Source organism: Chrysemys picta, chromosome 4 (genome assembly GCF_011386835.1).
Source record: "Chrysemys picta bellii isolate R12L10 chromosome 4, ASM1138683v2, whole genome shotgun sequence".
Taxonomy (NCBI): Eukaryota; Metazoa; Chordata; order Testudines; family Emydidae; genus Chrysemys; species Chrysemys picta.
Window position 1 is genome coordinate 153609728 of NC_088794.1, and position 13706 is coordinate 153623433.

Here is a 13706-nt window from a genome sequence, read left to right on the forward strand (position 1 = left end):
GTGTTCTGAGGTGGGTGAAACCGTGTTACGGGTTGAGTTAAAACTCCACTGAGGTTGATAGGTGTGAACCCACCCTTCAACTAACATAGCTGTAAGCAAAGCCTCCACCTAAGACGCAAAGCTGTGTGTGAATTTGCCCTGGAGGTTTTGGCTGAGTATTGTTTTGGTAGGTGTGGAGGGGGAAGAGAGCACACACAAACTGCCAGCAGACAAGAACAGGGAGAAGAGGAGAGACAAGAAAGCCCAGGAGAAGCCTGCAAACGGTGTTACCCTGGAAAAGGCTAGAGAGAACACTTTTGGTTCTAGTGCTGGGTAAAGAGGCTTGGGGGTTGTAAGCAAAGAAACTGCATCTTTTTACCCTTGGTTCCCTCTGCATTTAGAGACATGGGACTTTGTACATTCCTTATAAATAAGGAAGATTGCATCATAGAAAATAGCAGGCTCCATCAATTTCTGATTCCGTCTGGAATGTCCCCAGGTTCCCGAACTTTGACTAGCCACTCAGGTTGAAAAGGGGCAACAATATTGTTTAAAATTTATAATTTCAATTCATTTCATGTTGACTAGTGTATAAAAGATATTTTACTTTTATAAAATTCATGAAAATTTTATAATGTTTTGACACTATCAAAACAAAGTTTTTTACCTTATTGAAACAAAATGATTTGACACTTTTGTGACAAAATTATTTAATGTCACCAAACTGATTTTTGTGCATGTGCTTTCTGTTGTGGAAAAAAGTGTTCATTTCAATGTGGAATAAAAACTAATGTTGAAATGTTGGAATTTCCCATGGAATGGAAATTCTGTTTTCAGACCATCACTATTGGGAGCAAGCTGGTGGGTGGATGTTACTGAGGTAGATGAAAAGTAATGAAATCACAACAAGCGATGAGAGAGATGGAAACAAAATTGAGACTGAGAAAGAAGAGCAAATGGACAGAAGAGGGAGCTAACCCAAGGGAAAAGAGAGACAGTTATAGCAAAAAAGGGATAGAATAGTCTGAGGCCATATCTATACTAGCACTTGTGTCAGCAAAACTTTTCACACTCAGGGGTGAGAAAAAAATAGGGAGCTGTTGAGGGCAGAACTGGGCCCGTTGTATGGTGAACAGTAAGCTGCATTTATAGCTATTGTTATAAATGTAGACCCAGAAATCCATCGTGGAAATAAGTTCCTTCATCTTATTATATTTTATTTGTATTGCAGAGGCACCAAACAAGACTGAAGCCCAATGGTGTTGTTCATTTTACAGACATATAAGAGACAGTGCCTTGCCCCCAAAGTGTTTGAATAGAACTGGTGGAAAAATTTCACTATTGAGAGAGAATTATTATGCTATGCTTCCTTGGGTGGATAGCTATTCTAGGTTGTGTGGTCTGATAATTAGGGTGTTCTTCTTTGCTCGTAGTAGCTACAGTGAATTCTTTAGCTAAATAAGCAGAGCTGTCTTGTATGATGCCTACTTTGTGCTCTGCCTGTCTGCTACATCTTTTCCATCTCTGGCAATTACTACATGTCTCCACACTGCTTGGCATAGGACTACTCTGTTTCTCTTCGAGGGATGCTTTCACCCCCCTCCTTCCCAATTCAGCACAGCACTTAAGCATGTGCATAAGTCCCATTGAGGTCAATACAAGGGACTGCTCCGATAGAGCACTAAACATGTGTTTAAGTGCTTTGTTGGACTGGGACTTTATTATTCATGTGGCCTAGAAAAGGACCATTGCAAATGACTGAATTTTGTAAATTACCAAGTATGGGGAGGAAACAAGTACATTAAAATAAATCAAGGATGCTACATCTTAAACCTCACTTTGTTCCCTTTTTTGACAATGCAGCTTCATCTGAATTATTTATGACACATTTAGAGTACACTCGTAACTCTTCTGTACTTTATTATGTAAAGATAATGAAGTTGTTGTTTTTACCTTTATTGTATATTTTGCAGAGACCTTGAGCAGACACAAGGAAAATTTTTTGTTAAATTTAAAATTCCATTGCATCTCTGACAGCTTTTCCAGTAAGCTCTGTCACAGGAAGCGAAGTTTAACACCATGTTTATTAGACTTTCAGTGTTTTACAGACTAACACAATTTCTGTAGTTTCTCGGTCCTTTGGTATTTGTTTATTTATCTTTTACATAGTCTAGAAATGGGAGCCAGATGTGTAAGAAGTGACTGAATCAGGCTCTAAGCCATTGGACTGGGGTCTAGGACATCCGAGTTCAATTCCCTGCTCTGTTACAGGCTTTCAGTTTAAACTTTGGCAAATCTCCTAATGGCTTTGTGCCTCAGTTCTTTATTTGTAAAACAGGATAATAATGCTCCCTTTCTCCAGCTTTGCCCTGTTTTCTCTTCACAGATTTAAACATAGAGCTGGCTGAAGAGTGTGTTTCCCCTCATGGAAGATTTTAACAAAAATGAAAAAAATCAGTTTGTCTAAACCTTCCACAGAAAAATTTGATATTATTTTTTCCCCAGAGGAAATTTGAATACTGAAAAAAATAGATTCAGAAATGCTGCCTTGGTGCCCCATGGGAGTTGTAGTTCTGGTGCCTCATGCTCCCATTCTTCTCTATAAGTTCTGTGTTCTGGTCAGACTACATTTCCCATAGTGCACCATGGCCTCCTACCTTGGAGAAGGCTGATGTTGCTTGGGAATCGCTGACTCTGATGCACCATGGGAGATTTAGTCCAGCCTACAGACAACAATGACAGCATAAGGCACCAGAACTACAACTCCCATGAGGCACCAAGGCACCATTTCAAAATAAAAAATATTTTGATTTTTAGGCATTTGATTTTTCAACAAAAACTTAATTTTTCTGCAGAAAGCAGACACCTTTGCAAAAAAAATTATTCAAAAATCCAGTTTTTCACCAAAAAACTGATTCAACTGAAATTTTTCCACCAGTTCTATTCAAACACTTTGGGGGCAAGGCACTGTCTCTTATATGTTTGTAAAATGAACAACACCATTGGGCTTCAGTCTTGTTTGGTGCCTCTGCAATACAAATAAAATATAATAAGATGAAGGAACTTATTTCCACGATGGATTTCTGGGTCTACATTTATAACAATAGCTATAAATGCAGCTTACTGTTCACCATACAACGGGCCCAGTTCTGCCCTCAACAGCTCCCTATTTTTTTCTCTTGCAGCATCGTCTCAATGCATATTTTGATATTTATTAGTGTTGATTTATTCATTTGCCAACTCCGTTACTGCAGTAGTACGTCTTATCTGTTTAAAGCTCTTCCTTATCTGCTTCTCATCAGTCAGAACGCTGACAGTAAACCTCCTACTTTGTCAATCAGTTTGTAATACTTGAAATGGAAGGGATTGGACAGCATGCTTCCCCTCTATCTGATTGAATGTGTGCTGCTAATCTATCTGCAGCAGCCCTGATCATGGCTTTCAGCCTGCCCCAGAAATACATCCGAGGGGAGAGAAATTCATTTGAACAGTTCTAGGTTTCTGGCTCATTTGACTAGAACTATCTTGGTTTATCAAAAATTTGTATTGATTTTCTGGAAATCAGACCCTGCTGTGTCCTGCCAGTCAAAGGTTTAGATCCACCACAGTGTGGGAAATGCTGGTAAAGATGGGCAGGGGGACATGGATTGGGACAATTTTAGATTACCTTTGTCGTGACAATAATTCCAGTGATTCTCCCCTATCTGGCCTCTCTGGCTGTTTCTCTGATAATCTCTTGGCTGTCTAGCCACCATCACAAACTCAATATCTGCCATAATGAACTCATTTTTCCTGCTAATTCCTCTCTTCAGCATGTTTAAAACAAATAAAAGGAAGTATTTCTTCAACAACACACAGTCAACCTGTGGAACTCGTTGCCAGAGGATGTTGTGAAGGCCAAAACTATAATAGGGTTCAAAAAAGAACTTCATGGAGGATCGGTCCGTCAATGGCTATTAGCTAGGATGGGCAGGAATGGTGTCCCTACCCTCTGTTTGCCAGAAGCTGGGAATGGGCGACAGGGGATGGATCACTTGATGATTCCCCGTTCTGTTCATTCCCTCTGGGGCACCTGGCACTGGTCACTGTTGGAAGACAGGACACTGGGCTAGATGGACCTTTGGTCTGACCCAGTATGGCCGTTCTTATGTTCTTCTCCTCTACTTCTCTATTGACAGGCCCATACTCTGAGGGCAGCTGTAACTAACCCTTTCACTTCTTTAAAATCTCCAAAATTGACCCTTTCTTTATGGGCAGAACTCTGGGTTACGCTCTGGTAATGCTTTGCCTTGGTTGCTAGGCCATATGCAGCAGGGTTCAATGGAAAGCAGGGTTATTCTGCTGGCTCATGATGGGTTTTGTGGGAAGCTGGACTAAAGGGACTCATTAGGTCTAACCCAGGATATAAAAGGGTTTGTAGGACTCTGAGATGGAAGTAGGGTCAGGGCCAGACGGCCCTGGATGGGTGGGATCCTAGGAACCTACCAAGTTCACAAGGAATCCTAGGCTGAGGTTTCCGTTTTATTTTTAAGTTGATCATAAAACAAACACCAGAAAGTGGCACATTTGGGACATTTTCCCAGTGTAAACGTGAGTGAGAGAGCATTGTGGGCACTCGCACATTCAAACCCCTGAACGTTATGTGTGAAAATTCATGATTTCACTCACAGATTTTAAAGGCTAGAACGGCTCATTTCCTCCATGTCCCCTCGCTTTGGCTTGCATACAAACAGAAGACAAAAACTTTGAAGGCATCAGTAGCATTAGCATGAGCAGATGTAGCTAGACAGTTCCCCAGCCCTACTCTCCCACAGTGATCTATGAAACTCATTCCTCCAGTGATTTGTAACTAGATGTGGAAACATTTTGTTTGCAATTTATTTTAGCTATGTTAGCAAGAATGCTTTAATCTATTTTTTATTCCTTATCCTCTGTTTCTCAACCTGTCCTATAGTAGAAGCTGTTAAAGTCAATATTTGCCAACTATTGACTTTCAATGAGACTTGCGCTCCTATGTGACTAAATCACTCTGAAAAGAGGTCTTAGATCCAGCTTTCTAAGGGATTTAGGCAGTGCTATGCTCAGCGTTGCACCTGCTAACTGACTGAGGAGCCTACGTTCTTTTTTCAAAAGGGATTTAGGCACTTTGAAGCCAAAATCCCATCAACAGATGATGTATGTTAGACTCAAGTGCCTTTTGAACATGAGGCTAGGGTTCTAAATGAGTTTGTGGTTGCAATGTTGAGCGCAGCAATGCCTAAATCCCTTTAGAAAGCTGGGCGTTAGACTTCCAAGTCACTGAGGCTCTTTGGGAAATTTTGCCCTGAGTGATCCCTACCAGTGGGATTTTCCAAAGTGTCAGGATGAATTAGGAGCACAAACCCCAACAGTTTTCGGTGGGACCTGGACTGACACCTCCCCTGCATGCTTTTCAAAATCCCATGCCAGAGCCCTCAATTGAAGGCTTTGCACAGATTTAACTGAAAATTGAACTGGGTGGGGCCAGAGAGACTCATTGATCCATAGGGTTAGGAGGGACCACAAGGGTCATCTACTCTAACCCCCTGCCATGATGCAGAATTTGTTGTGTCTAAACCATCCAAGACCGTTGTTATTGCATGGAACGTTATCAAAATCAGGGTCAGGTTTTCAACATAATACAGTAAAACAAATGTTAGAATTCTAGAAGGAAACACGGATTGCAAGAACAACATCAGTTTTCCTAATCCTGATCACACAGAGCTGTTCTAATTTTAAATCTACATCTATTATAAACAGCGAAGATGCCTGCAAAGGTATCAATAATATGGAACAGTTGTTTACTAAATAAATAAATACAAACCCTCAATTTTCTCCCAGGTTTTTGATATCTGTGCATGCCTAACCAACACTATCTTCACATTCAACTAAATATTCATAATGTCCTATTGCACTTGGCCTTCTGCTCTGAGAATCCTCCCCAAAGCTTTTTGCTATGTAAGACAGAATTAATCAGCATAGACGTATTGAGCATAAGTGATTCTTCCCCTGGGTGTGAGTGAGTGTTCGGCTGCACTGGAATAAAAGACCCACAGGTTGGCCGTGGCGGCCCAGGTCAGATGACTTGGGCTTAGGCTGCGGGGCTAACACTTGCTGTGTAGACATTCAGGCTTGGGCTGGAGCCTGGGCTCTGGGACCCTCCCCCCTCACGGGCAGCATCCACACAGCAATGGTACAGCAATGGTACAGCCCTGCAGCCCTGCTGACCCAGGCCAGTCTGCTGACCCAGGCCAGCCGTGGGTGTTTAACTGCTGTTTAGAAATACCCTGAGATTTCTGAAGAGAAAAAGCCAAAGTCAAAGGACAGGGAGCACCGGCAAGGCAAGGAACACAATGGTCAGATAGTAGTCGTCCCCTAGAGGAGGTTTACACTCATAGATTGAATGTGAGGCCAGATGGGACCACTCTGATCATCCAGTCTGACCTACTGTGCAACTCAGGCCAGAAAACATCATTGAGCCTGATGGCTTGTGGCTAGGTTAGACCATCTCTATAGAGATATCTACTGTAGATTTAAAGGCTTTAAGTGATGGAGAATTTAACAGACCCCTTTGGGAACTTGCTCCAATGGTCTATAACCCCAGTAATTGCTGCAGGGATGGGCAAAATGGTTCATTTAGTTGTTTGGGTTTTTTTTTTCTCCACAGAATTTCTGCAGTAAAATTTCCTTCCCAGCAAATTGCTGTAACTCAGAACTGGGTTTGCTTTAAAGCCCCTCCATTTTGCCCGCCTTTTGACTTCAGTGACACAGGATCAAGTCTCAGGCACCAAGACTAAATTGATGGATGTTACACTGTTTACAGCTGCTACTGCTACATTAAGAGGTCCTGGACTAGAAAAGGTGTTAGAGTAAATACTCATCCTTGGAATACACTGTTATCATGTTGTGCACGAGACTGCAATCAGAACCCCATTCCTACCCAGCATTCAACTCCTGGCTTCAGTCAAGGCATCAATTCACTTTTATGACTGGATCATGAACCCTTTTCCCTTGCCTGATAATTTGCCCATTCTTTCATGCTAGCGTTGGTATTTAGATTGTAGTCACGGGCCCAATTCAGTGCTGCAGTAAATGACTGCCGCCCCATCACCCTCTGTGCAGGCTACACCCATTCACACCAGCAGGTGAGTTGTCAGGGGAGTCTATTTCCAGGCCGATTTTCAGTTGTCACCGGTTGGAGCCATGCAGTTATTCAGGCCTCAGTGAGGGGTTGATTGGTCCTTCACGACCCTGATCATAAGATCAATGGGCAGTGTAGAACTGTGCCATGCCAAGGGAAGCAGCAGCAAGCTTACCCTGTTACCAGAAGATTTGGTTCAATAACCCTCTACAACTATTTAAACTGGTAACTAAGGTTGTGGCTCGCCCTAAAGCAATTGCCAGGAGAAGCCGCAGCTAGCTAGCTTTCCCTTGAAAGTACACAGATACAGCCCTCCTCAAGAATAGACAGGTAAGCTGTAAATCTTCGACAACAAAAATAATATTTATTTCGAAATGAGTGGGTACAGTAAAAAAAATAGAGATAGATGAGGATTATGGTATAAAGAAATGAAACGGCGCAGCAAATAAAGATGCAACACTATAATAACAATGTCAACTAACTCTACAGCATATAACAATATAATAATTACTTAATACTCTATACCTTATAACAATATAGCAATTAAACATTCAATACTAAATACGTAAAGCTAAACATCCAGTAAGCACTGCTCCAGCGGTTATTAGATGGGTAGGGGAAGATCTTACTCAGACCACAGGCATCCAGCTTTATTTACAAGTGAAACCCATACACTCCTGGATGGTACATAAAGGAAGCTTTAAACATACAGAGGCTTTCTTAAAATTCCCCTGAACCATCTTAAGGGGTCCTTCTGCTCTGTCTCAGTTGGATGGCTGTCAATGGTGACCTCCCTGGGCCTGCTGGCGTGGAGTGGCTGCCTGCTACCACTGAGGTAAAATGGCTTCTCAGGTGGGAGAGGAATTTCGACAAAGGAATTTCCTTTCCCATAACATTCCTTTAAAAGTATCTTAGCTTAGCTAATTAATAACCTAATGATATCTGTCTTTTTATGTTATCTCAGCATACTAATCAATTACCTAAAAAATATCTATAACCAAGTCCTTACTATAGAAAACACGGGCAGCAATGAGTAATTCCCGTTAATCTAAAAATCTCTCTCAGTGGGTCATTATCTCATCGGTTATGACATTTGCAGTAACAAGTATATCTCATCAATCACAAGTAGTCCCTTCCTGGACATCTGGACACATACTTCATGAATCAACAGGATCATGATTATAATATTACAGACATTCCACCATTTGTTTACACACTACATTTAACCAAGGTACAGTGTTTCTAGAATCATAGACATAAATACGAGAATAACAGACACAAAACACTTTGGTTCATGCACAAAGGATCATGGGGTTTTATACACAAAGAGTCATGGGGAGTTTGATTCATTTACTAACAACTTTATTGCAAATGGGATGAGTTTTACTTTTTTAGCCTCTCACAGCGGGCTGTGGATTTGGGCGGATCAGGAATATACAAAACATCAACTTAAAAGATAAAGTTCCACAGAGTTACCAAAGGCCAAAAATAGGGTTTTGGCATGAAACTCTTGTGCAACCTTGACTATCAAACTGTTGTCGCTTTAATGTGTTTGTAATTTCCTTATCTTTGCGCAGCTGTTACAGGAATATAAACATGTTCTCTGGCCACACAACTGCAGATCTTCATGACTTGGAGTCATTCATCTTCACCAACACAGTATCCCAGTCACATCACAAGGTACCAGTCTTTTGATTTTGATTAAAGTCTCTAATTCCCTCTTTCCCAGCTTTGTGCAAATGCAACCCCTGGGGGAAAGATACCCAACCAATTTTAGTACTCTGAGCCTGGAAAGTAATTAATTAGGGCCAGACTGTCACTGCTCAGCATCATCTTATTAAATATGAATTTCAAATAGCAAAATAATTATTTCTTTCTTTAATGTCATCAAGCACAAGATTGATAATTATACACTGAGGTGCAAATTCAATTATCAGTCTCAGTATCAGAGGGAAAAAGTGACTGTTAACAGGCAAGCTTGATTGATAGAGGGTGTAAAATTCACCCTCTGAATATGCCCCCCACACCTTCTAAATGCTCTGTGTGCCTGGGTTCAGTTTGGATGTAAGTACAGTGAACTTGCAAGTGGCCCAAATAGATGCATAATTTTCTGCCCAGGACCCCACAACCTATAAGCAAGTTATGTATATTCTCCCATCTACACCTCCAAGGAGAAGAGGTGGACTAACCTCCAGGGTCTCATCCCTTAATTTAAGTGTGGGATTAATAATTAGGGAATCCTGAGTTTTAATCCCAGCTGTGAAATTGACTATCTGCAGCTTTCGAAGCCTGAGGCCTGGTCTACACTAGGAGGTTATGTCAAATTTAGCAGCGTTAAATCGAATTAACCCTGCACCCGTCCACACAACGAAGCTATTTAGTTCGACATAGAGGTCTCTTAAATTCGATTTCTGTACTCCTCCCCAACGAGGGGACTAGCGCTAAATTCAACATGGCCATGTCAAATTAGGGTAGGTGTGGATGGAAATTGACGCTAATAGCTCCGGGAGCTAGCCCACAGTGCACCACTCTGTTGACGCTCTGGACAGCAGTCCGAGCTCGGATGCTCTGACCAGCCACACAGGAAAAGCCCCGGAAAAATTTGAATTCCTTTTCCTGTCTGGGCAGTTTGAATCTCATTTCCTGTTTGGACATCGTGGCGAGCTCAACAGCACTGGCAACGATGCAGAGCTCTCCAGCAGAGGTGACCATGCAATCTCAGAATAGAAAGAGGGCCCCAGCATGGACTGATCGGGAAGTCTTGGATCTGATCGCTGTGTGGGGCGATGAGTCCGTGCTTTTGGAGCTGCGATCAAAAAGACGGAATGCAAAGATCTACGAGAAGATCTCAAAAGCCATGACAGAGAGAGGATACAGCCGGGATGCAAAGCAGTGCTGCGTGAAAATCAAGGAGCTGAGACAAGCGTACCAGAAAACCAAAGAGTCAAACGGACACTCCGGATCCCAGCCCCAGACATGCCATTTCTACGAGGCACTGCATTCCATCCTAGGTGCGGCTGCCACCACTACTCCACCACTGACAGTGGACTCTGAGGATAGGATATTGTCGACGGCCGCTTCCTCGGAGATGTTAGCAGATGGGGAAGATGAGGAAGGTGAGGAGGAGGACGAGGCAGTCGACAGCACTTACAACGCTGATTTCCCCGACAGCCAGGATCTCTTCATCACCCTCACAGAGATCCCCTACCAACCGTCCCCAGGCGTTAACCCAGACCCTGAATCAGGGGAAGGATCCGTCGGTAAGTGTTTTAAACATGTAAACATTTATTTTGAACAGAACAGGAATATTAAGAATGGGTTTTTCATGATTTGTTTGCCCTAGGCGCTTAACATTTTAGTCCTTGGCAGTGCAACTACTGCAAAAGAATTTAACAATGTCCGGTTTATCATGATTAGTTTGCCCTAGGCGCTCTACTTTTTAGTCCTTGCCAGTGCAGCTACTGGAAAAGAAGGTCTATATGTCCGGGGATAGAGCTGAAATCCTCATGGGACATCTCCACGAAGCTCTCCTGGAGGTAATTGGAAAGCCTTTGCATGAGGTTCCTGGGGAGAGCGGCCTTATTGTGTCCTCCATGGTAGGAAACTTTTCCTCGCCAGGCAATCATCAAGTACTCTGGGATCATTGCCTTGCAGAGCATGGCGGCATACGGCCCTGGTTTTTGCTGGCTTTCACGCAGCATGTGCTCTTTCTCGGTCTCAGAAATTCTCAGCAGAGTGATGTCACTCATGGTGACCTGCTTAGAATTAGGGGAATGTTACTATTGGGACTGCTTGCCTGTTCCTTTACAGAACTGTCACCGGCGGTTTACCGCCACGTGCTGGAGGCGGGAGAGGGGCAGCATACAGGGATCTTTCCCGGGGACAGCCGCGAGGGGGTGGGACGGGGCAGAGTTCATGCTCGCCAGATTGCCGGCAGCAGGAACTGGCCAATGATAGGAGCACTGCTTTGAACGTGAAAGGAGGGCACTGCTATAATTTAAGTTTTAAGCAGCCAAAAGTCTACGGCTTACCATGTCAGCCTTCTACCCGAATTCCGCTGTCCTGCCCCGCTTGTCTGACCTCCACTGCAAGACCCCAGGCACTGAATGCGAAGGCCGAAAATTCGACCTTGTCCTGAGTGCGCATGTGATAGGTGCTCTGCATGGTCTTGTTCACAGAGAAAGACTATGTTCATTGTTCACAAAAAATTATCTTTGTGAGGAATTCTCTCCCTTTTTCCCATCCCACAGCTGCGACTGTCTCCCGACCTACCCTGGCATCCCCCTTGCAGAGGCTGGCGCAGATTAGGCGGAGAAAGAAAAGGACACGGGATGACATGTTCTCAGAACTTATGGGCTGCTCCCGAGCCGATGCGGCCCAGCAGACCCAGTGGAGGGAGAACATGTCGCAATACCAGCGAGCACACAGCGAACAGGAGGAGAGGTGGTGGCAGGAAGACCAGCAGGCGACTCAAACGCTGCTTGGACTAATGAGGGAGCAAACGGACACGCTCCGGCGCCTTGTGGATGTTCTGCAGGACCGGAGGCAGGAGGACAGAGCCCCGCTGCAGTCTATCTCTAACCGCCCTCCCCCGCCACAAACTCCCATACCCCCCTCACCCAAAGTCCCAAGAAGGAGGGGCGGCAGGGGCCGTGAAAACTGTCACTCCACCCCTGCAGACTGCTCAAGTACCAGAAGGATCTCATTCCCAAAAATTTGATAAGTCCTTCCCTTCCCGCCTCACCCAAGCCCCCGTCCCAGTTTCATCCCCTAACTGTGTAGTTGCTAATAAAAGATACGTTTCTGTTAATTACTGTTTCCGTCATGTTCTTTTAGGGAAGAGTGTGTTTGAAGGTGGAAAAGGGGGTTGATAATTGGAGAGGACAGTCACCTTTACCAGGGTACAGACACGGGGGCAGGTTCAGCAGAAGGTCACACACACATTGCAGTCACTAGGCACCCTGGTCAGTCTGGGAGGTGGTTTTCATGTTCTCTGTGTGTGTGTGTGGGGAGGGGGGGGGCATGTGACTTTGTGGCGGGGGAGGGCGGATAGAGATCTTATGCTGCGGTCCTTATCCTGGATCACAGAGCCATGCAGCAGGGGATCTGTAACCGTCCTCCCCCGCCACACAGTCACATAGCCCCCACACACAGAGTCCCGAAAAGGAGGGGTGGCAGGCTCCGTTGAAACAACCAGTCCACCACTGTGGACCTCTCTAGGAGCAGGAGCCTGTCATTCCTCGAGTTTAGAAGCGTCCTTTCCATCACTACGCCCGCTCCCCTCCACAGTCTGCATCCCAGTTTCAACACTTTACCATGAAATCCGTAATAAAGAAAACGGTGTTCATTAACAAAGTTCCATTTATTTTATTTTTAAACGTGTGTTGGAAGGGGGGGACGGGGTGAACGGGGTATGTAGCTGGAGAGGATAGTCAACAGTAAGTGGGTAAAGAAACGGAGGCAGGTTCAGCTTCTCTTTAAACAAACTTAATAGTCACAGGTTACCCTGCTCACTGAGGAACCTAGCTTTCAGAGCCTCCCGGATGCACAGCGCATCCCGCTGGGCTCTTCTAATCGCCCGGCTGTCTGGCTGGGCGTAATCAGCAGCCAGGCTATTCGCCTCAACCTCCCACCCCGCCATAAAGGTCTCCCCCTTGCTCTCTCAGAGATTGTGGAGCACACAGCAAGCTGCAATAACAATGGGGATATTGGTTTCGCTGAGATCAGAGCGAGTCAGTAAGCTTCTCCATCTCCCCTTGAGACGTCCAAAAGCACACTCCACCACCCTTTTGCACTTGCTCAGATGGTAGTTGAAGAGTTCTTTTTCAGTGTCCAGGGCGCCTGTATAGGGCTTCACAAGCCAGGGCATTAGCGGGTAGGCTGGGTCCCCGAGGATCGCTATAGGCATCTCCACATCCCAAAGAGTTATTTTCTGGTCTGGGAAGTAAATACCTTCCTGTAGCTGTCTAAACAGACCAGAGTTCCTGAAAACACGAGCGTCATGAACCTTGCCCGGCCATCCGACGTAGATGTTGGTAAAACGTCCCCTATGGTCCACCAGTGCTTGCAGCACCATTGAAAAGTAGCCCTTTCAGTTTATGTACTGGCTGGCCTGGTGGCCCGGTCCCAGGATAGGAATGTGAGTTCCATCTATAGCCCCACCGCAGTTTGGGAATCCCATCGCAGCGAAGCCATCTATGATGACCTGGACGTTTCCAAGGGTCACTACCTTTGACAGCAGTAGCTTAACGATTGCGTTGGCTACTTGCATCACAGCAACCCCCACGGTAGATTTGCCGACGCCAAAGTGATTCGCCACTGACCGGTAGCTGTCTGGCGTTGCAAGCTTCCAGAGGGCTATGGCCACTCGCTTCTGGACAGTCAGGGCTGCTCGCATCCGGGTGTCCTTGCGCTTCAGGGCAGGGGACAGCAACTCACAAAGTTCAGGAAAGTTCCCTTCCGCATATGAAAGTTTCGCAGCCACTGTGATTCATCCCAGACCTGCAGCACTATGCGGTCCCACCAGTCCGTGCTTGTTTCCTGGGCCCAGAATCGCTGTTCCACAGCA

The 13706-nt window shown here is 44.8% G+C and overlaps 1 protein-coding gene across 2 annotated transcripts in view; it reads left to right on the top strand.

The window, feature by feature from the left end:
• LOC135983243 (myb/SANT-like DNA-binding domain-containing protein 1) overlaps positions 1–11948 on the top strand; it is an 82317-nt gene extending 70369 nt beyond the window's left edge. Inside the window, exons 3-5 of one of the 2 annotated variants that reach the window (XM_065594043.1) lie at positions 8716–8818; positions 9767–10398; positions 11389–11948. In XM_065594043.1, coding sequence (XP_065450115.1) covers positions 8766–8818; positions 9767–10398; positions 11389–11858 — 1155 coding nt within the window. In that variant the 5' untranslated portion in view covers positions 8716–8765 and the 3' untranslated portion in view covers positions 11859–11948. Of the gene's footprint in view, positions 1–6288; positions 8819–9766; positions 10399–11388 lie in introns of those variants that run through there. The other variant, XM_065594044.1, reaches the window with a different exon arrangement.
• The last annotated feature ends 1758 nt before the right edge of the window (positions 11949–13706 follow it).